The 23,762-nt window shown below is 43.9% G+C and overlaps 1 protein-coding gene across 1 annotated transcript; it reads left to right on the top strand.

Moving 5' to 3' along the window:
* Positions 1–785: 785 nt before the first annotated feature.
* Positions 786–4,144, top strand: LOC132813468 (tubulin alpha-1D chain-like). Its single transcript, XM_060823159.1, has 3 exons — positions 786–1,008; positions 1,141–1,289; positions 2,348–4,144. The coding sequence occupies exons 1-3, from the start codon at positions 828–830 to the stop codon at positions 3,320–3,322; spliced, it is 1,305 nt and encodes a 434-aa protein (XP_060679142.1). The 5' UTR covers positions 786–827; the 3' UTR covers positions 3,323–4,144.
* Positions 4,145–23,762: the final 19,618 nt, after the last annotated feature.

Consider the following 23,762-nt stretch of genomic DNA (forward strand, 5'->3'; position numbering starts at 1 on the left):
TGTTGAAATAGACACACTTCTTTGAACCAACTTCTTGCTTGCTGTGCCCTCTTGTGGCCTTGAAATATTATTTCTGACCTCACTACTCTCAACCTCTCATATACGCGAACAACAACTTGGGTTCCCATCACCCAGCAGAATTAGTTTAAACTCTCCCGAAGAGCATTAGCAAATCCCCCCACCCCAGGATATTGGTACCCTTCTGGTTAAGGTGAAGACCATCCTGTATGTAGAGGTCCCATCTACCCCCGAAAGATCCCCAATTATCCAGGTATCCAAAACCCACCCTCCTGCACCATCTTTGTAGCCGTGTGTTCAACTTCTCTGTCACCCTATTCCTCTTGCCAGTATGGGCAACAAACCAGAGATAACAACTCTGCTTGTCCTAGCTCTAAGCTTCCACCCTAGCTCCCTGAATTTCTGCTGTTAATCCCAATCCCTCTTCCTGTCTGTGCTGTTTGGTGCCTATGTGAACCAAGAGGGGGTTGCTCCCCCTCCCCCTCAAGGATCCCAAAAACATGATCAGAGACAATACAGACTCTGGCATCTGGGAAGCAACACACCAACAGTGAGTCTCTCTCATTCCACAGAACCTCCCATCTGTCCCCCTAATGATGGAGTCCCCAGGTCACAGGGAAGGGTGACCTTTCAAAGACTTGTTTTTAAATATCCTCGCTGATTAATATTTAGGTACCAGGTACCAATGTGATTATTACTGTTACCACTAATATCTTAAGTTTTTCTTTCAATTTGATGTGATTTATACTTTTTGATTTCTCCTACAGCGTGAATGTATCTCCATCCATGTTGGCCAGGCTGGTGTCCAGATGGGCAATGCTTGCTGGGAGCTGTACTGTTTGGAACATGGGATCCAGCCTGATGGGCAGATGCCCAGTGACAAGACCATTGGAGGGGGTGATGACTCCTTCAACACCTTCTTCAGTGAGACTGGTGCAGGAAAACACGTCCCACGTGCTGTCTTTGTTGACTTGGAGCCAACCGTGATTGGTATGTTTATTGTGAGAATTTGTTTATAATTCTCCTGCTTATGGAGCTGCATTGTCAAAATTAATATCTGTGGTTTGTCCCTTGTTTGTTTATGCATGGGAAGGGAAAAGTAATGTTTCATCTGCCTTCCAGATGAGATTCGTAGTGGTACCTATCGGCAGCTATTTCACCCCGAGCAGCTCATCACTGGGAAGGAAGATGCTGCCAATAACTATGCCCGTGGGCACTACACCATCGGAAAGGAGCTTATTGACTTGGTCCTTGACAAGCTCCGTAAACTTGTAAGGTTCTTGCATTATCCATTAACCAAGGGATAAACTTAATTGTACTTTGTGTAATGCTTTAACTGTGTCTATTGTCAGTATTTACCTTCTTGAATCACCACGTTACTCTCACATGATCTATTTTCATATATTTTATTAAAGGACGTGATGATGCATTCGGCTGCAATGGTGGCTTCAGAGATTTCCCTTCACATCTGAAAACCTGTGTATCATTCCTCACCAGGGAGTGGATAACTAAAAGATCACATCTCCTTGATGCGTGTTAAGAGTCACAAGTGAAATGCCTTCTTATAGTTTCCAACTAGCTGCTGGTAATCATCATTCCACAGCTCATAAGGTACCCTGTGTTGGGTGGTTTAAGGTGTGGATCATTGAATTGGCAGCTTGAAGTACACAAGAAAGGTTTTCTCTAAAACAAAAAAAGTCCCAGATCCTGAACTGGCATTTGCAGAAAACTGTGTAAAAATCCAGTGGATCAATTAAAGATCGTGTTTGAAAAATCTCAAATTGGCACATTCTGCAAGGCCTGCTGACCATTGTGTTCATAAAATGAATAGAGGAAGTTATAACATAGTATTGTATTTGCTGACGATGCATAACAGTGTGACTGGAGACAACTACAGGATACTGATGGCATTAAATGTGATCTGGACTAATTAAGCAGGTGGGAAGATAATTGTTTGTGATGTGCAAATAGGGAAGGTCCATCATGGAATATGAAGCTTAAAGAAATATGTCAAAACTCAGTTGGATATGGATTTGCTTTATGATTGTTGCTCATTCACCAAGTAATAGAACATCTCGTGCAGTCTAATTTTGTCCATCTCATTGCTGTATTAGTATTTGAAATGCTTGGGAAACTTTTCTTTATTATAAACTAAAAGGACATAAATTAGTTCAGAGCTGAGTAGCTAGAATGATTCCAAGGCTGGCTGCCATAAATTTAAGACTCAAAACGATTAATTTCCCAAACCAAAAATATTTTTAAGTTTTCTTCCTTCTGAATACTACACTCTGACCGAATTGTAACATGCTACCTATTCCTTCCCACACAGGCTGACCAATGCACGGGTCTCCAGGGTTTCCTCATTTTCCACAGCTTTGGTGGAGGCACTGGCTCTGGGTTCACATCCCTGCTGATGGAACGTCTCTCTGTCGACTATGGCAAGAAATCCAAACTTGAATTTGCCATCTACCCAGCTCCTCAAATCTCCACAGCTGTGGTGGAACCTTACAACTCTATCCTGACGACACACACCACTCTCGAACACTCTGACTGTGCCTTCATGGTGGACAATGAAGCTATCTACGATATCTGCCGCAGAAACCTGGACATTGAACGCCCGACCTACACCAATTTGAACCGACTGATTGGTCAGATTGTGTCCTCCATCACAGTATCCCTTCGCTTTGATGGGGCTTTGAATGTTGATCTGACAGAGTTTCAGACCAATTTAGTTCCCTATCCACGTATCCATTTCCCTCTGGCTACTTATGCCCCTGTAACCTCATCTGAGAAAGCTTACCATGAGCAGCTTTCTGTGGCTGAGATCACCAATGCCTGCTTTGAGCCAGCAAACCAGATGGTCAAGTGTGACCCTCGCCACGGCAAGTACATGGCTTGCTGCCTGCTCTACCGTGGTGATGTGGTGCCAAAAGACGTCAATGCTGCTATTGCCACCATTAAGACCAAACGCAGCATCCAGTTTGTGGACTGGTGCCCAACTGGCTTCAAGGTTGGCATCAACTACCAGCCCCCTACAGTGGTGCCTGGTGGGGACTTGGCCAAGGTGCAGCGAGCTGTGTGTATGCTGAGCAACACCACGGCCATCGCTGAAGCCTGGGCTCGACTAGACCACAAGTTTGATCTGATGTATGCCAAGCGCGCCTTTGTGCATTGGTACGTGGGTGAGGGGATGGAGGAAGGGGAGTTCTCGGAGGCCCGTGAAGACATGGCTGCCTTGGAGAAAGATTACGAAGAGGTTGGCGCTGATAGTGTTGAGGATCAAGGTGAAGAAGAAGAATATTAGGAAAACTGAAAAGTGTTGGTTGAGATCTGGTTGGGTGCAAAGTGACCTTTAAGAAGTCACGTACTTTCTTTCCTCCTCAAGTGGAAGTTGTGCTATTAATCCTCACATTGTGCTACGTCTGTGGTAGGCTTGAATATTTACTTTGCAGCAATTTAAAACAAAATCTAGAACTCAGCAACTGGTAAAAGCTTACATTCCAGTATAAGGATTTGACCAATAGACATGTTTGAATTGTACACCCAGATTGTAGTCATCATCCATATACCATTATACTTTGAACAGTGTAAGTGCACCATGCAAACAATTTGACCCATCGTGGTCTCTCGTCTTGCCAATTTTAGATTATTCAATCTCACTTTTTCAATTTACTTTTTACACTTGTGCAATTATCAGTGAGATAATTGTATGTAATTCCTCATTCCGGCTATGTTGTGCTTGTCAAGTCACTCAGTGTGCATTTTTGTGGATTGCACGCAGCTTTACCCTGCTGGGGAGCAAATACATCTTTGCTCAAAGTAACTACCTAACACTCTTTTGCAATGTACTTTGGATTAATTACAAAGTTCAAATGGAAGGAGTTATGCCTGTATTTTGTTCTGCACCAGGAGTGAAGCTATATGTAAGTGTGCACTTAATAGGATCTGTAAGTATTTCAGGAGACTAATCAACCACTCTTGTCTCAAACACAATGCTATTAAAATGGTAGTCACATCAAAATGGCACAGCTTCCAATTTAAAATGTTTGAAGAAGTAGCTAACTGCTTTTACGATTTGTAATGTTCAGAACAATGTTTCAATAAACTCTGAACATATAAAAATGCATTTTGATTTCCATTTGGTGATTTTGCAAAATTAACCTGTCAAGCCTCTATTGTACAGTGGTTAAGAATATTGGCAGATTCAGCTTGGTTCAAGGTAGACCTGGGTACAGAGTTAAGGACTGAAAATGTGTTGCTGGAAAAGCGCAGCAGGTCAGGCAGCATCCAAAGAGCAGGAAATCGACATTTCGGGCATGAGCCCTTCTTCAGGAATCAGAAGAAGGGCTTATGCCCAAAACGTCGATTCTCCTGTTCCTTTGATGCTGCCTGACCTGCTGCGCTTTTCCAGCAACACATTTTCAGCTCTGGTCTCCAGCATCTGCAGTCCTCACTTTCTCCTACAGAATTAAGGAACTGACCCAAGTAACTGGTGTTATGGACCAGGCCAGATCCCTTCAAAACATTTCAAGAAAGTAGCCCTGACCCTAACTTTTTTTCTAGTTGTTTAAAACAAATGTAAGGTGGATATTCCTGGAGTGATGCAGTTGGTCAAACCACTCCAATTTAAAACCATTTATTTACATACTACAAAACAAAAGAGAACAATAATAGAATTACAACCCACCTGAAAACCCAAGCAACTTTAATGCAACTTTATGATGTTGCTCCAATTTTCTGAAACATCCCCATAAACACATCTCTTGGCAAAAAGGTAAGCTAAACACAGCTTCTTACAAAATAGATGAATCCGCACGGAACCTCTTTTCATTGTTAGCTTTGGGTTCCTGGCTAAAAACTAAACGAAACTTTTTTTTAAAAAAATCCCTGAAGTGGGAGAACTGGTCACTGTCATTGTACAACTACACAGTTCCTGCCTATGCTGTTTGAATTTGTGTATTGCTGGACATCGGAGTGCATCTGGGAAAATTAACAAAGTGAAATTCACAGCTAATCTTGGAGGAACTGTTGGGTGAAGTTCATAGCACAGATAAGTTAATTGTTGTTTTAAGTCTGACCAAGAGAGAGGCTGCAGTCGTAAATATAGTGGATTCTTTCTTGATTATATGTTTTTGGAGATAAGTCTCTTAATTAAACTTAAAATATAAGCCATAGCTATTAATTTAACCTGGGTCTGTGTTTGTAGAGGAATAAGATGATATTTTTCTGGGTCTGTAGATTGTGAAGGAGCAAAAAATGGCCTTTGCAGTGATATGTACTACTTGTCAGATGTGGGAGTTTAAAGAGAGTTTAAGGGTTACTGCGGATTATATCTGCCATAAGTACTGTTGGATGCGAATCTTATCAGATAGAGTGGCTCGGTTGGCGAGACAGTTAGATGCAATGAGGAATTTGCAACAGTATGTGATGGATGGCAGTTATAGGAGGGGCGGGGGGAGTGTGGTCTCGAATATAGTCACATAGATGGGCTAACTCCAGGAAGGGTGAGAGAGGTCAGCACCTAGGGCAGGAGTTTTTTGTGGATATACCCATTTTCAGCAGGTATGCTGTTTTAGAAAGTGTAGGGGGTGATGGCTGTTCATGCTACGTTCCCCTGAGAATCCAAGTTTCTGGTTTTGAGACTGGCTGTAATGCAACGAGGGGTACGTTGGCTTCCAAGAGATCAGTTGTGTTAGAGGATTCTGTAGTTAGAGGTACAGACAGACTTTTCTGTGGCCAGCAGAGAAAAAGCAGAATGGTGTGTTGTTTCCCTGGTGCCAGGATCAAGGATATCTCCAAGGGTGCAGAATGTTCTCACGGGGGAAAGGGGCCAGCAGGAGGTCATTGTCCACATTGGAAGGGAAAAGGTTGAGACACTGAAGAGAGTTTACAGCGAGTTAGGCAGAAATTTAAAAAGGAGGTCCTCCAAGGTAGTAATGATCTGGATTACTCCCAATGCTACAAGCTAGTGAGGGCAGGAATAGGAGGATAGAGCAGATGAATGCATGGCTGAGGAACTGCTGTTTGGGAGAAGGATTCGCATTTTTGAATCATTGGAATCTCATTTGGGGTAGAACTGACCTGTACAAGAAGGATGGATTGCACTTAAATTGGAAGGGGACTAATATACTGGCAGGGAAATTTACTAGAACTGCTCAGGAGGATTTAAACTAGTAAGGTGGGGGTGGTTGGGACCCAGGGAGATGGTGAGGAAAGAGACCAATCTGAGACTGGTACAGCTGAGAACAGAAGTGAGTCAAACAGTCAGAGCAGGCAGGGACAAGGTATTTCAATGCAAGGGGCCTAACAGGGAAGGCAGATGAACTCGGGCATGGTTAGGCACATGGGACTGGGATATCTTAGCAATTACAGAAACATGGCCCAGGGATGAGCTGGAGAAACTGCAGATGTTGGAGACCAGAGTTTAAAAAACATGGTGCTGGAAAAACACAGCAGGCCAGGCAGCATCCGTGGAGCAGGATAATCAACATTTAGGGCATACGCCTTTCTTCAGGGATGGGCAGGACTCGCAGCTTAATGTTCTAGGATACAAATGCTACAGGAAGGATAGAAAGGGAGGCAAGAGAGGAGGGGGAATGGCCTTTTTGATAAGGGATAGCATTACAGCTGTGCTGAGGGAGAATATTCCCGGAAATACATCCAGGGAAGTTATTTGGGTGGAACTGAGAAATAAGAAAGGGATGATCACCTTATTGGGATTGTATTATAGACCCCCTAATAGTCAGAGGGAAATTGAGAAACAAACTTGTAAGGAGATCTCAGCTGTCTAAGAATAATAGGGTGGTTATGGTAGGGGATTTTAACTTTCCAAACATTGACTGGGACTGCCATAGTGTTAAAGGTTTAGATGGAGAGGAATTTAAGTGTGTACAAGACAATTTTCTGATTCAGTATGTGGATGTACCTACTAGAGAAGGTGCAAAACTTGACCTACTCTTGGGAAATAAGGCAAGGCAGGTGACTGAGGTGTCAGTGGGGGAGCACTTTGGGGCCAGCGACCATAATTCTATTAGTTTTAAAATTAGTGATGGAAAAGGATAGACCAGATCTAAAAGTTGAAGTTCTAAATTGGAGAAAGGCCAATTTTGACAGTATTAGGCAAGAACTTTCGAAAGCTGATTGGGGGCTGATGTTCGCAGGTAAAGGGATGGCTGGAAAATGGGAAGCCTTCAGAAATGAGACAACAAGAATCCAGAGAAAGTATATTCCTGTCAGGGTGAAAGGGAAGGCTGGTAGGTATAGGAAATGCCGGATGATGAAGAAAAAAAGGAAGCATATGTCAGGTATAGACAGGATAGATCGAGTGAATCCTGAGAAGAGTATAAAGGCAGTAGGTGTATACTTAAGAGGGAAATCAGGAGGACAAAACGGGGACATGAGATAATTTTATTTGCCAAAGCTAAGGAGAATCCAAAGGGTATTTACAAATATATTAAGGACAAAAGGGTAACTAGGGAGAGAATAGGGCCCCTCAAAGACCAGCAAGGCGGCCTTTGTGTGGAGCCACAGAAAATGGGGGAGATATTAAATGAATATTTTGCATCAGTATTTACTGTGGAAAAGGATACGGAAGATATAGACTGTAGGGAAAATAGATGGTGACATCTTGCAAAATGTCCAGATTACAGAGGAGGAAGTGTTGGATGTCTTGAAACGGTTAAAGGTGGATAAATCCCCAGCACCTGATCAAGTGTACCTGAGAACTCTGTGGGAAGCTAGAGAAGTGATTGCTGGGCCTCTTGCTGAAATATTTGTATCATCGACAGTCACAGGTGAGGTGCCGGAAGACTGGAGGTTGGCTAATGTGGTGCCACTTTAAGAAGGGCGATAAAGACAAGCCAGGGAACTATAGACCAGTGAGCCTGACCTCGGTGGTGGGCAAGTTGATGGAGGGAATCCTGAGGGACAGGATGTACATGTATTTGGAAAGGCAAGACTGATTAGGGATAGTCAACATGGCTTTGTGCATGGGAAATCATGTCTCACCAACTTGATTGAGTTTTTTGAGGAAGTAACAAAGAGGATTGATGAGGGCAGAGTGGTAGATGTGATCTATATGGATTTCAGTAAGGCGTTTGACAAGGTTCCCCATGGGAGACTGATTAGCAAGGTTAGATCTCATGGAATACAGGGAGAACTAGCCATTTGGATGCAGAACTGGCTCAAATGTAGAAGACAGGTTGGTGGTGGAGGTTTGTTTTACAGACTGGAGGCCTGTGACCAGTGGAGTGCCACAAGGATCGGTGCTGGGTCCTCTACTTTTTGTCATTTACATAAATGATTTGGATGTGAGCATAAGAGGTACAGTTAGTAAGTTTGCAGATGACACCAAAATTGAAGGTGTAGTGGACAGTGAAGAGGATTACCTCAGATTACAACAGGATCTGGACCAGATGGGCCAATGGGCTGAGAAGCGGCAGCTGGAGTTTAATGCAGATAAATGTGAGGTGATGCATTTTGGGAAAGCAAACTTGAAAGGGTTTGGAAAAGATTTACAAGGATGTTGCCAGGGTTGGAGGATCTGAGCTACAGGGAGAGGCTGGGGCTGTTTTCCCTGGAGTGTCGGAGGCTGAGGGGTGACATTATAGAGGTTTACAAAATTATGAGGGGAATGGATAGGATAAATAGGCAACATTTTTTTACCTGGGGGCAAAGGTTTAGGGTGAGAGGGGAAAGATATAAAAGAGACCTAAGGGGCAACCTTTTCATGCAGAGGGTGATACGTGTATGGAATGAGCTGCCAGAGGAAGTGGTGGAGGCTGGTACAATTGCAACATTTAAGAGGTATTTGGATGGGTATATGAATAGGAAGGGTACAGAGGAATATGGGCTGGGTGCTGACAGGTGGGACTAGATTGCATTGGGATATCTGGTTGGCATGGACGGGTTGGACCGAAGTGTCTGTTTCCGTGCTGGACCTCTCTATGACTCTACGTATACAATGCTCCCGTTCCTTTATTTGGGAGCCTTGCGCTGAGCATACATGTTCTGTATTTTGTGTTTCTTTTTGTTTTTTTTTTGCTTTTCTTTCTTTCTTTGGTGTGTTTTGCACCGTGTTAAGATTTGCTTTGTATTAACGAGTAGGTTAGTAGTTAGTAAATAGTAGTTGTATTGTAATTTGTGTTTATTTTTCTTTTTATTTTTTTTAAGGGAAAACACCTGAGTGGTCCAGTGACAAGCAGTGCCCTTTGTATTTTTCTTTTTATTATACTGATATTTGTGATTGTTTTTTTCAATAATTTTATAAAGTTAAAAAATTGCTAATAAATATATTTACAAAAAAGACCCCTCCTTTCCAGACAACATCCTGGTAAACAAAATGTTGGAGCAAATTAACTGCAGATGCTGGATTCTGTTCCGATCACAGAGGATCGGGCATCATCCATGGAGAGACAGCAAGCTAACGCTTCGAGTCTAGATGACTCTTCATTGGAGCTGACGTGTGGAGGAGCAGCATTTATGCTATAGTTTGGTGGGGGAGACGTTGCAGGGATGGTGAGGGTTAGCGGATGGAGAGTACTGTGGAGAACACGTGTTGATAGTTCAGATAGTCATTGAAATGTGAAAATGGCCGAACAATGGTCTGTCTACCTGCTAGACCTGAAAGGATAGACAGTCCCACTGGGATGGGGGCAGGAGAGAGAAGACTTGATAACAGAATGTAACAATGCCATCTGCAAACTTACTAACTGTACCTCTTATGCTCGCATCCAAACCATTTATATAAATGACAAAAAGTAATGGAACCAGCACCAATCCTTGTGGCACTCCACTGGTCACAGGCCTCCAGTCTGAAAAACAACCCTCCATCACCACCCTCTGTCTTCTACCTTTGAGACAAATGGCTAGTTCTCCCTGTATTCCGTGAGATCTAACCTTGCTAACCAGGGTGGCACGGTGGCTCAGTAGTTAGCACTGCTGCCTCACAGCACCAGGGACCCAGGTTTGATTTCAGCTTCAGACTATTGTCTGTGTGCAGTTTGCACATTCTCCCCGTGTCTGCGTGGGTTTCCTCCGGATGCTCCCGTTTCCTCCCACAGTCCAAAGATGTGCAGGTCAGGTGAATTGGCCATGCTAAATTGCCCATAGTGTTAGGTGCATTCGTCAGAGGAAATGGATCTGGGTGGGTTACTGTTCGGAGGGTTGGTGTGGACGTAAGACTGACTGGTCTGTAATTGTCAGGGATTTCCCTATTGCCCTTTTTGAAAAGAGGAACAACATTCCAATCCTCCAATTTGACTCCTGTGGAAAGTGAGGAGGCAAATATCTTCACCAGCAGCTTAGCAACCTCCTTTCTTGCTTCCCAGAGCAGCCTGGGATAAATCTGGTCTGGCCCTACGGGCTTGTCAATCTTAATGTTTTCCAAAATTTCCAACATATCAACTTCATCAATCTTGATCTGGTCAAGACTGTATCCCAGCTCCTCTAAGTTTCATTTATAACGTTCCCTCTCCTTGGTGAAAACGAAGCAAAAAACTCATTTAGGGCTTCCTCTATCTGCTCAGACTTCACGTACAAGTTCCTTCCGCTATCCCTGATTGGCCCTACCTTCTCCCTGATCATTCTCCAATTCCTCACGTATGAGTAAAATGCCTTTGGGTTCTCCCTAATCCTTCCTGCCAAGCCTTTCTCATGCCCTATCCTGGCTCTCCTCAGTCCATTTCTGAACTCCTTTCTAGCAAGCCTGTAATCCTCTAAAGCTGTGTTGGATCCGTGCTACCTCCACCTTATATAAGCTGCCTTCTTCCTTTTGACAAGAAGTTCCTCTGTTCTCGTCATCCAAGGCTCCTTAATCTTACCCCTTCTTACCTGATGAAGGGCTTATGCCCGAAACGTTGAATTTCCTGTTCCTTGGATGCTGCCTGACCTGCTGTGCTTTTCCAGCTACACATTTTCAGCCCTTCTTACCTGTCTCAGAGGAACAAATTTGTACATCACTCGCAACAACTGCTCTTTAAACAGTCTCTAAATGTCTGCTGTGCCCTTTCTGTGGAACAATTGCTCCCAGTCTGTACTTCCCAACTCCTGTCTGATAACGTTATAATTTCCTTTTCCCCAATTAAATATCTGCCCTCTGTATCTGCTCTTTTCCCTCTCCAACGCTATGATAAATGTGAGGCAGTTGGGGTCACTGTCATCAAAGTGTTCTCCCACCGCGAGATCTGACACTTGTTCTGGCTCATTGCCGAGCACCAAATCCAAAATGACCTCTCCCGTCATCAGCCTGTCCACATACTGAGTAAGGAAACCCTCCTGAACACACCGGACAAAAACGGCTCCATCCAAACCATCTGCACCGAGGGGGTTCCAGTCGATATTGGAAAAGTTGAAATCACCCATAACAACAACCCTGCTACATCTGCATTTTTCCAGAATCTGCCCACCTATGAGATCTTCAATCTCTCTACTGCTGTTAGGTGGTCTGTAGAAAACCCCCGTTGCGGTGGCTGTTCCCTTGCTGTTCCTAACATCCACCCACACTGACTCAGTAGACAAACCTTCCTCAACAACTTTTGTTTCTGTAGCTGTGATGCACTCTGATTAGCAATGCTACACACCCTCCTCTTTTACAGCCTCCCTGTTCTTTTTAAACAGTCCTAAACCCTGGAAGATCTTGACCAGCTGATCCACCCGTGGTGTCAGTTTCAGGGATCTGTGGTCTTGTATGCTCAGTTTCTTCTCTGTCAATATTTCTAAGGATTCTGCCATTTATTGTACAATTTGCAACTAAATTTGACTTTCCAAAATGCATCACTTCACATTTCTCCTGACTAAACTCTGTTTGCCATTTCTTTACCCAAATCTGCAATCTATATCCCACTGTATCCTTTGACGATTCTCCTATCTATAACTCCACCAATTTTGGTGTCATCCACAAACCTCATATTCAGACCACCAACATTTTCCTCCAGATCATTTATATACATAGAGCCATACATAGTCCATCTCAGCCTACACCAGCGGTCCCCAGCATCGCTATAGTCTTCATCCAATTTAACACACTCTACACGATATAGAGTCATAGAGTCATAGAGATGTACAGCATGGAAACAGACCCTTCGGTCCAACCTGTCCACGCCGCCCAGATATCCCAACCCAATCTAGTCCCACCTGCCAGCACCCGGCCCATATCCCTCCAAACCCTCCCTATTCATATACCCATCCAAATGCCTCTTAAATGTTGCAATTCTACCAGCCTCCACCACTTCCTCTGGCAGCTCATTCCATACACGTACCACCCTCTGTGTGAAAACGTTGCCCCTCAGGTCTCTTTTATATCTTCCCCCTCTCACCCTAAACCTATGTCCTCTAGTTCTGGACTCCCTGATCCCAGGGAAAAGACTTTGTCTATTTATCTTATTCATTTTCCTCGTAATTTTGTAAACCTCTATAATGTCACCCCACGGAAGTCCCGGCACTGATTCCCGTGGGACACCATTAGTTACTGATCTCCATTCCGAAAAGCACCCTTCCCACTGCTACTATCTTCTATGACCAAGCCAGCTTTGTATCCATCTAGCTAGCTCATCCAGGATTCCATGAGACTGTACCTTCTGTACCAGTTTACCATGAGGTATTTTTTCAAATTCCTTACTAAAGTCCATGTAGACAAAATCCACTGCCCTTCCCTCATCAATCATTTTTGTCACCTCCTCAAAAAACTCAGTCAAGTTGGTGAAACATGATTTTCCCCATAAAACCCATGCTGCCTATCACTAACACGTCTATTTGCTTCCAATTGTGAATAAGTCCTGTATCTCAGTGCATCTCGGTACATCAGTGCAAAAGATAAGGCTGAAGCCTTTGCAGCAATCTTCAGCTGGAAGTGCTGAGTGGATGGCCCATCTCAGCCTCCTCCAGTGGTCCCCAGCATCACAGATACTGGTCTTTTACCAATTTGATTCACTCCATGTGATATCAAGTTGGATTCACTGGATACTGCAAAGGCTACGGGCCCTGTCAATATTCAGGCAACAGTACTGAAGACTTGTGCTCCAGACCTTGCTGCCTCCCTAGTCAAGCTTTTCCAGTACAGCTACAACACTGGCATCCACCTGACAATGTGGGAAGTTGCTCAGGTATGTCCTGTACATAAAACGCAGGACAAATCCAACTTGGCCAAATCCCGCCCTATCAGTCTACTCTCGACCATCAGTAACGTGATGGAAGGGGTCAGTAACAGGGCTATCAAGCAGCACCTGCTCAGCAATAATCTGCTCAGTGACGCCCAGTTTGGGTTCCCCCATGGCCACTCAGCTCCTGACCCCATTACAGCCTTGGTTCAAACATGGACAAAAGAGCTGAATTCCAGAGGGGAGGGGAGAGGAAAAGCCCTTGACATCAAGGCTGCATTCGACTGAGTGTGGCATCAAGGAACCCTGGCAAAACTGGGATCAATGGGTATCAGGGGAAAAATTCTCCAGTGGTTGGTGTTATACCTGATACATACAAAGATAGTCATGGTTGTGGAGGTCAGTCATCGCAGCTCCAGACATTTTTGCAGGAGTTCCTCAGTGTAGTGTCCTAGGCCCAACCATCTTCAGCTGTCTTATCCATCACAAGGTCAGAAGTGGGGATGTTCATTGATGAATGTTCAGCACCATTCATGATTCCTCAGATACTGAAGCAGTCCATGTCCAAATGCAACAAGATCTGGACAATATCCAGGCTTGGGCTGACAAGTGGTAAGTAACATTCGTGCCACACAATGCCAGGCTATGACTATTATCAATAAAAGACAATCTAACCAGCGCTCCTTGACATTCAATGATGTTACCATCACTGAATCCCCCAGTGTCAACATGCTGGGGGTTGTCACTGACCAGAAACTCAACTGGACTCACCACATTAACACAAGAGCAGATCAGAGGCTAGGAATACTGTGGCAAGTAAACACCTCCTGACTCCCCAAAGCTTGTCCACCATCTACAAGGCAGAAGTCAGGAGTGTGATGGAATACTCCCCACTTGCCTGGAGGGAGGCAGCTCCAACAACACTCAAGAAGCTTCTCATCATCCAGGATAAAGTAGCTCCACTTGATTGGCCCTACATCCGCAAGCATCCACTCCCAAGTACAATCCCAGCATTGTGATAGCACCCTTCCTCTTCCTGAGCTCTACCCATAGTGCCTTGCTGCAAGTTCTCGCCAGGGAGTATCCTCCCTGGACACAGCCCCCCCACTTCTTGCTTTCTCCACTGTCTCACCTAAAACATTGATATTCCAGAACGTTGAGTTGCCAAACCTGTCCCTCTTTAAAGTTATGTGTGATAGCAGCAACATCATAACTGCATGCATTAATCCAGACTCTAAATTCATTTGTCCTCCCTGTTGTACCTCTTGCATTGAAGCAAATCCAGTCCAAGCCTCTGGTTCCACTGAGCTCCGTAACCTCTCCCTGCTCTTCTACATAGCCATATTTGCCTTATACCCCTCCCCAGTCTCACTTACTGACCTGTTGCTTGCACCCCAAGGGCAGACTAGCTTAAACTCTCCTGAGTGGCACCATCAAGCCTTCCAAGCAGGATATTGGTGTCCCACTTGCTCAGGTCCTACCTTCCTTGGAAGACATCTCAATGGTCCACATCCAAATTATTGCTGGAATCTGTACTGAAACAACAAATGCTGAAGATCACAATGGGTCAGACATCATCCGTGGAGAGAGACAGAGAGAGAGAGAGAGAGCAAGCTAGCGTTTTGAGTCCAGACGGCTCTTCGCCAGAGTTCTGACCCGTTGTGATCTCCAATATTTGTGTTTCCAATGATCCACATATCTGAAGCCCTCCCCACTCCACCATCCCTTGAGCCATATACTCAATTATACTCTATCTCAGCCACAAGTCTCAGTAGCACGGGGAGTAATCCTGTGATTACTACGACACGGGAGCGTCCTACTTCTTATTTTACAACCAAAATCCCTGAATTGTCATTTTAGGACCGTGCTGAAAATGTGTTGCTGGTTAAAGCACAGCAGGTCAGGCAGCATCCAAGGAACAGGAAATTCGACGTTTCAGGCCAGAGCCCTTCATCAGGAATCAGGCTCTGGCCCGAAACGTCGAATTTCCTGTTCCTTGGATGCTGTCTAACCTGCTGTGCTTTAACCAGCAACACATTTTCAGCTGTGATCTCCAGCATCTGCAGACCTCACTTTTGACATTTTAGGACCGTGCCACCCTTCCTACCCATGTCATAGTGCCAATACAGACAATGACTTCTGTCTGTTTACCTTCACGTTTTAGAATGCCATGTACCCATTCAGAAACATCACTGACCCTGGCACCAGGGAGGCAACATATAATTCTGGAGACTCTGTCGTGGACACAGAAGCACCTGTCTGTGCCCCTGACTGTCATTACTATTGCTCTACTATACTTTGTTCCTCACCTCAGTATTGCAGGACCTGTTGTGGTGTCAGTGCTCTGTCTGCTGCTGTCACCTGAAGGGCCAGTGCTCTCATCAGTATCTGAAATGGAATATTTGTCTGACAGGGGCACACCTGCACTGACTGTCTGTCCTCTCCATCTATCTTCCTGTACTTTGGCTGTGAGGGACAAAGATAGCATAAATAGCAAAAGGTCTTTTCCTTAGGGTGGGGGAATTCAAAACTAGAGAGCATGTCTTTAAGATGAGGGAAAAGATTTAAAATGGGCCTGAGAGGGGCAGTTTTTCACACAAAGGGTGGTGCGTATGTGAAGGAAATGTAAATTCAAATACAGTTAAAAGACGTTTGGACAGGTCCACAGATGAAGTAGGAGAAAGTGAGGACTGCAGATGCTGGAGACCAGAGTTGAAAAATGTGGTGCTGGAAAAACACAGCAGGCCAGGCAGCATCCGAGGAGCAGGAGAGTCGGCGTTTCGGGCATAAACCCTTCTTCAGGAATCTTCAGGTCCACGGATGGGAAAGGTTTAGAGGGATATGGGCCAAGCCCAGGCAGATGGGACTACTTTAGTTTGGGAGTATGTCACTTCCAGAGTGTTGTTTGTGCACCACCATTCACCGGTGGATGTGACAGGACTGCAGAGAAATATGGTAAAAACATTGACTGCAGATGCTGGAAAAGGGCTTTTGCCCGAAACGTCGATTTCGCTGCTCGTTGGATGCTGCCTGAACTGCTGTGCTCTTCCAGCACCACTGATCCAGAATGTAGAGAAATATGGTCAACCTGGAAGAATTTTATTGTACCGTAGGATTCTATGACTCTTGGAAGAAATCAGGAAATTCCACCACTATTGATGATAGTTAAGGAACTGAAAGAAGCAAGCATAAATTAAGCAGGGACAATACTTCATCTTTATCCTAAAGACTCAGAATAAGCAACCTACCCTTGATCCAATTTAGAACGGTGCGTTTTGACTGACACCTGAAGAGAAGGCTTATTGAAATCAAAACATTAACCGTTTCTGTCTCCACAGATGTTGTCAGGGTTTCTCCTGCATTTCTTGTTTCTCTTTTAACACTTTTCCAAACTATTTGAGCAGGGAATAGCCATGAATACAGTGGGCAGGTGTTCATGATGTCTCAGCTGCTGTATTTGCAGTCCTGCAATTGTACTGGGCACCATAAAATTACTGTTGGAGAGAGTGGGGCTGGAAAAGCACAGCCGGTCAGGCAGCATCTGAAGCATGCTTCAACCACAAGTACTTCATCAGAATGAAGGGCGGTCTGATGAAGAGGTGATGCTCGAAACGTCGACTCTCCTGCTCCTCGGATGCTGCCTGACAGGCTGTGCTTTTCCAGCAACACACGTTTCGACTCTGACTCTTCAGCATCTGCAGTCCTCACTTGCACCATGGAATTACTGCTGAATGGAATTGTGCCTTGTCTTCCCTCACTCCTGTTTTATTATCCACACCATCCAATTTGGAAAATTTTCTAGGCCACAAAAGGCCTCTTGTTTTTTTTGTCTCCAGAGCATTTGTTCTTACTAAAATTTAAGCTGCTTATCATTTGCAACAGGCTCAACAGTCTAACTGGCCACCAACCCTGCTCAATCATCACCAGACTCATAGCGATCAACACACATGGGGCAAAAAGAACAAATTTAATCATCGAACCACCACCCCCACCACAGTGTGGAAACAGGCCATTCAGCCACCAAGTTCACACCGACTCTCCGAAGAGCATCCCACCCAGACTTATCCCCCTACTCTATATCTGTTACCCTGCATTTCCAATGACTAATGCAGCTAACCTGCACATCCTTGAACACGAAGGGCAATTTAGCATGGCCAATCCACCCTAACCTGCACTTGAACAACCCCAAACAAGAAAATCAATTGATAGAGCCCAGCAGTTCCACAATAGCAAATCTGATTTCAGCTCTGCAATGCTGACACATCCAGTGGTGAATGGTGGTGCACAATTAAACAACATTCTGGAAGAGGAATAGACTCTTCAAATATCCTAACCCTCAATAATAAGGGAGACAAGCACATCAGTGCAAAAGGCAAGGCTGGATCAGTTCTTAGAATCCCGAAAGTGTAGAAACAGGCTCTTCAGCCCAACAAGTCCACACCAACCCTCCAAAAAGTAACCCATACAGACCCATTTCCCTCTGACTAACATACCTAAGATGATGGGCAATTTACTACCTCCTTGCAGAGCGCTTCAGGGAACATCTCCGGGACACCCGCACCAATCAACCCCACCGCCCTGTGGACTAACACTTCAACTCCCCCTCCCACTCTGCTGAGGACATGCAAGTAAAAACAATGACTGCAGATGAGCAGATACGGCGGAGGCGGAGGAATTGGGAATACGGGATGGCATTTTTACAAGAAGTAGGGTGGGAAGAGGTGTAATCCAGGTAGCTGTGGGGGTTGGTGGGTTTGTAAAAAAATGTCAGTGTCAAGTCGGTCATCATTAATGGAGATGGAGAGGTCCAGGAAGGGGAGGGAGGTGTCAGAGGTGGTCCAGGTAAATTTAAGGTAAGGTGAAGTTGATGAATTGCTCAACCTCCTCGCGGAAGCACGAGGTGGCACCAATGCAGTCATCAATGTAGCAGAGGAAGAGGTGGGGAGTGGTGCCGGTGTAATTACGGAAGATCAATTGTTCTATGTAGCCAACAAAGAGACAGGCATAGCTGGTCCAGGGCCTTATCCATCGCCGTTCCCTCACCACCCGATTATTTCGTGTTCAAATTTCATTTCATGTTCAAATATTAACTTGAAGGGAGTAACCTGAGTAGATTTTTGGGGGGCATCTCTAATGGCAAACAATACGAATGGGATATCTTTATCCCAATCATTTGGGTAATTCTGACAGTACACGCTTAACATGGTCATCAGGGTCTGACGCCACCTTTCCAAAGCTCCCTGGGATTCAGGATGATACGCATTGGATTTAAAGCGCTGTATACCTAAGCTATCCATGACTTCCTTAAACAGCTGGGAGTAAAATTAGACCCATGGTCTGACTGGATTTCTCTAGGTAGCCCATACCATGTGGAAAAAGCTACTAACTCCTCGACCACCCTTTTTGTCTTAATACTCCGTAATGGAATTGCCTCCGGAAATCTGTTAGATACATCCATTATGGTTAGCAAGTACTGGCTTCCACTTTTAGTTTTAAGAAGGGGACCTACACAATTAATCATAATCTGCATGAAAGGTTCTGTGAATGTGGGAACTGGCAACAAAGGGCCTGGTTTTATTACTGCCTGTGGCTTACCTACCATTTGGCATGTATGACACGTACGGCAAAATTAACCACATCCTTGTGCAGTCCAGACAATTAGAAATGCATTTGTACCTTAGTCTGAGTCTTTCATACACCTAGGTGACCTTCTACAGATAGTTCATGTGCTAACGGGCGGCACGGTGGCATAGTGGTTAGCACTGCTGCCTCACAGTGCCCGAGACCTGGGTTCAATTCCCGCCTCAGGCGACTGTCTGAGTGGAGTTTGCACATTCTCCCCGTGTCTGCGTGGGTTTCCTCCGGGTGCTCCGGTTTCCACCCATGATCTAAAAATGTGCAGGTTAGGTGAATTGGCCATGCTAAATTGCCCGTAGTGTTAAGTGAAGGGGTAAATGTAGGGGAATGGACCTGGTGGACTAAAGGGCCTGTTTCCACACTGTAAGTAATCTAATCTAAACCATATCACTTCCTGTCTGTCTGCTACCAGCAACACAATCTGGTGCACTTCGGTCCATTTCTCCTCTGCACTAACATGCCGTGGTGCTTCCATCTGAGGATTCTATCTTAAAGATAATAACCCTCAGGAATACATTCCGATTCCTTTTCTGAGTATGCATTTGTATCTTATTGTTTCGTCCTTCTCATGTAAGTCTATTAGTCTTTCAGAACTAAACATGTCTGCCTGGCCCTCTGCCTATTCACCTTTTTCCTGCAGCTAACTGAACCTCAACTCCTCCATCTTTCTCTTTAGTTTTTGCTTTGTGCTGTGACTTATGAAAGTGTGATCTTGTCACTACACAGTCCGAAAAAAATCCAGGATATGTTTCTTTTAACTACTCAGTTCCCTGGTCTTCCTTTGCCTTCTCCACAACAAGGGGTGTCACTCCCACCGTGGATCCTGCCAAATCATTCCCAAGAACAAACTGAATTTCTGGAACTGATACTCTGTCAATCACTCCCACTGCTACCTCCCCAGTCTTGAGTTGGCACTCCAACCTGGTCTTGCATAGGGGAACATTACATTTCTATCCATCTATCTCACAAATTACCACTCTCTTGGGTAACAGGTCAGAAAGAATGCAAATACATTCATCTCTTACTATTAGATACTGATTAGATCCCAAAATTACAACTTCTTTCCCTTCTCCCCCTGTTCTTTCTGAGTAATCTTTACCCACGGGGGCAAATTCTTAATAGAGATCAGGCACTAATGCACTTTCTGGCAGTTCCTTGACTTTTCTTGATGTGTCCTTACTACTTACACTAATGCCACTGGCTTAACCCCTTTTACCACATCTTTTCCCACAATGCCTTTCTTTACTGACCAGCACTGTGACTTTACATGTCCCACCTTCTGGTAGTGAAAGCATCTTTTCTCAGTGCCTTTCTTAAACTACCGGCACTGTAATTTTCTGTGTCCCACTCCATTGCAGTGAAAACACCTGAGGCCTTTCATCTGTTTTCCTTTGGGCTTCTTCTTCCCCCTGTGGTACACCATCACCAATGTGCTATACTCTTTGTTTTGTAATAGAGGAGCTCCCCTTCTCCCAAATTCTATCCCTCACAGGATGAAATTCTTGCTGGGTGCTAAATTTTGCCTTATGCACTAATGTATATTCATCTGCCATCTCCACTGCTCTGCTCACTTCCTGAACTTTCTGTTCATCCACATGAATTCTTATCATCTCTGGAAGTGGGTTTTTAAACTCCTCCAGCAGAATAATCTCTCTTAGATAGGTTTTCTCTATCTTGAAGGTCTGCATCCATCTATCAAAATGACTATGTTTAATTTCTTTAGTCCCTGATTTGACCCCATTCTGACCTATTTTCTAATTTTAAAAGGATGGTCTTTTTCAGTCTTTCTAAACTTTCTTGGCAAATTTGGGAATCATTTTCAAACTCCAGAATCTCTTCAACAATCTTAAGAGTCATTTCTCCCACTATTAAAGTAACCAAGCACAAGTAACCAAAATTAAACAATTGTCTTACCTACATTTTATTTAAAGATCTAGGACACTAATTGGCAAGTGTTTAAATCTGCTGGGATCTTTCATAACCCAAATTTGTTTAAATCTGTCCAAATCTCAGACTATGTCTGTCTAAATCTATCCAAATCACAGATCTCAGTCCCCAAACTGTTATGATACAGCAGTGGACCCTTCTGTTAATTAAACCAAACACTCAGGAAAGCTCACCTCACCTCGTAATCTGTTAAATTATGAGTGACAGAGAACTCCCAAATTCCACTATTTAAAGAAAATAATATCAACTTATTCTTTAACTCTCAAAGTAAGCATTAAATAACATCTAGTCACAACTCTAAGCCCCCTTTCCCTTAACTGCTTATTACCTGCCTCCAACACTATAATAATATACTGTTCCAATAAAACACTTAATTTCAAAACCACACAGCAGCTGTCATCGTTGATGTCTTTCTTCTTCTGGCTGAAGGTCTCCCTGAGTTGTCTTCTTTCTTTTTACTGCAAATACGTTTCATACAAAAAGGTACCTTTAATTAAGAGTGTTTCAATGGCAAGTGCTCTTGATGACAGTTACTCTCTCCATGACAGTAACTCTGACTGACTATCAAACTGCCTGCCATCTTTATACCCCCAACATCAGATCATCTTATTGGTTTGATGTTGGCAAAAACAATAAATTCAAACTCGATTGGGTTTTAGTATCCTGGGGTATAATTTAAACTGATTATGTAAATTCGATTTGTTGTCAAAACAGCAACCAACTCTGGTATCTATTTCACAGTCAAATGTTACATATTTTCAATTTTCCAGTACACTCTGAGACTGCTAGTTAGTCATATGACAGGTGTTTGTGAGGTCTCAGTGCAGAAGAGCATTCACTCTCTCTTAAAGGTACAGTATATGCCTTCAACTTCATAAAAATACCACTAGGTCATCACTTCCCTCTTTGCTCCATAATGGCCTTGGTGAAAGAGCGGGATTGCACCAAATAGGATGCAGAAGAGGTTCACCAGGGTGTTGCTTGGGTTGGAATGATTCAGCTATGAAGAGAGACCAAATAGACTGGGATTGTATTGCTGAGAGTAGAGAAAGCTGAAAAGGGATCTGTTTGAGGTGTGTACAATTCTGGGGGGACAGGGACACAGCAGGTAGGGAGAAATTTTCCCTTTAGTAGAGGGGTCAATAACCAGATGGCACAGTTTTTAATGTAAGGAACAAGAGGCTTAGAAGGGTTTTGAGAAAACATTTTTTTCCACCAAAAACGTATGGCCTGAAAGGATTGTAGATGTGGGAACCTTCAAGACATTTTCAAACAATTTAAACTGATGTTTGTAAAATTGTGAGGTGCATGGCTTTGTAAATAGATAATGTGTTTGTCCTGGGGTGCATGGGTCCAGACCTAGAGGGCATAGGTTTAGGGTGAGAGGGGAAAGATTTAAAAGGGACCGAAGAGGCAACTTTTTCGCTCAGAGGGTAGTTTGTGTTTGGAATGAGCTGCCAGTGGAAGTGATGGAGGCTGGTACAATTACAACATCTAAAAGTCATCTGGATGGGTATATGAATAGGAAGGATTTAGAGGGATATGAGCCAAATGCTGGCAAATGGGAGTAGATCAGTTTAGGATATCTGGTCAGCATGGACACATGGACCGAAAGGTCTCTTTCCGTGCTATATAACTTTATGACTATGATATTCTATAGTATACAAAGCTACAAAGCCAATTGTTCAAAAATGAGATTAGAATAAGGTCAGAAATCACACGATACCAGGTTATAGTCCAACAGGTTTATTTTAAATCACAAGCTATCTGAGCGTTGTCCCTTTATCAGGTGAAATTTGATGGAGCAGCGTTCCAAAAGTTTGTGATCTCAAATAAAATTTTTGGACTATAACCTGGTGTTTTATGACTTCTGACTTTGTCCACCTGAGTCCCGCACCGGGATTGGTATAGATGAAGAGTCAAAATGGACTCAAAGCATTATTTCTCTCTCTCTCTACAGATGCTATCTTATTGAAGTGTATAAGATTCTTAGGGAACTTGATAGGGTAGATGTGACATTGTTCCATCTTGTGACAGAGTCTAGGACCAGAGTACATAATCTCCGAATAAAGGGTCACATATTTAAAACAGAGATGAAAGGGAATTTCTTCTCTCAGAGGTTTGTGAATCTGTGGAATTCTTTACTACAGAGTGCTATTGAAGCTGGATCATTATGTATGTTCAAAATTGAAATAGGTTTTTAAATAGCAAGGGGATCGAGGGTTATGGGGAAGAGGCAGGAAAGTGGTTTTTCAAGAAACATTTGATTTCTCATTTTCAGCATCTTTGATTTTTTTGAGGATTATCAGACCAGCTATGATCTCATTCAGTGACAGAGCAAACTGGATGGTCTGCATGGTCTATTTCTGTTGCTACATCATAAAATCCCTACAATATTGGAACAGGCCATTTGGCCCATCAAGTCCACACCACCCTCCAAAGAGCATTCCACCCAGACCCACTCCCTACCTTAGACAGTACAAGGGCCCTTTGGCTGTTGATGTTTTGCCAACCTTTTCTCCTTCTCTAAGATCAAACTAACCTACATACCCTATCATCCATGTGCCCATCTAAGAGTCGCTTCTATGTGCCTAGTTATCCCTATAACCCTGCATTTCTCATTGCTAGTCTACCTAACCTGCACAATGCTGGACACTTTGGGCAACTTAGCATAACCAATGCAGCTAACCTGTACATCTTTGAATGATGGGAGGAAACCGGAGTACCCAGAGGAAACCCACACACTCATGGGGGAAATGTGCAAACTCCACACTATCCAAGTCACCCGAGGGTGAAATTGAACTTGGGTCCCTGGCACTGTGAGACAGCAGCACTGAGCCACCATGTCACCCTTATGGCCTTTTAGACTAGCTGAGTTTCTCCAACCTTCTGTGACTTTATTTCAGACTTCCAGTCTTGTGCAGTATTTTGCTTTTTTGAGAATAGGTGGATGTTTGCTGACTGGTGAGAACATGATCGGCCAAAGTAACGCTATGATCATACATGGAAGTGAAACAAAAATGGTGCCTGATCAGATGGGTCAATGGGATGAGAAGTGGCAGATGG

The sequence above is a fragment of the Hemiscyllium ocellatum genome, unplaced genomic scaffold (genome assembly GCF_020745735.1).
Source record: "Hemiscyllium ocellatum isolate sHemOce1 unplaced genomic scaffold, sHemOce1.pat.X.cur. scaffold_3718_pat_ctg1, whole genome shotgun sequence".
Lineage (NCBI taxonomy): Eukaryota > Metazoa > Chordata > Chondrichthyes > Orectolobiformes > Hemiscylliidae > Hemiscyllium > Hemiscyllium ocellatum.

Bases quoted from the DNA above. Each gene is read 5' to 3' on its own strand.
- LOC132813468 (XM_060823159.1), top strand. From the start codon at position 828: ATGGGCAATGCTTGCTGGGAGCTGTACTGTTTGGAACATGGGATCCAG. The intron at 1,009-1,140 runs GTATGTTTATTG...TCTGCCTTCCAG, and splicing joins CTTGGAGCCAACCGTGATTG to ATGAGATTCGTAGTGGTACC. The intron at 1,290-2,347 runs GTAAGGTTCTTG...CTTCCCACACAG, and splicing joins TTGACAAGCTCCGTAAACTT to GCTGACCAATGCACGGGTCT.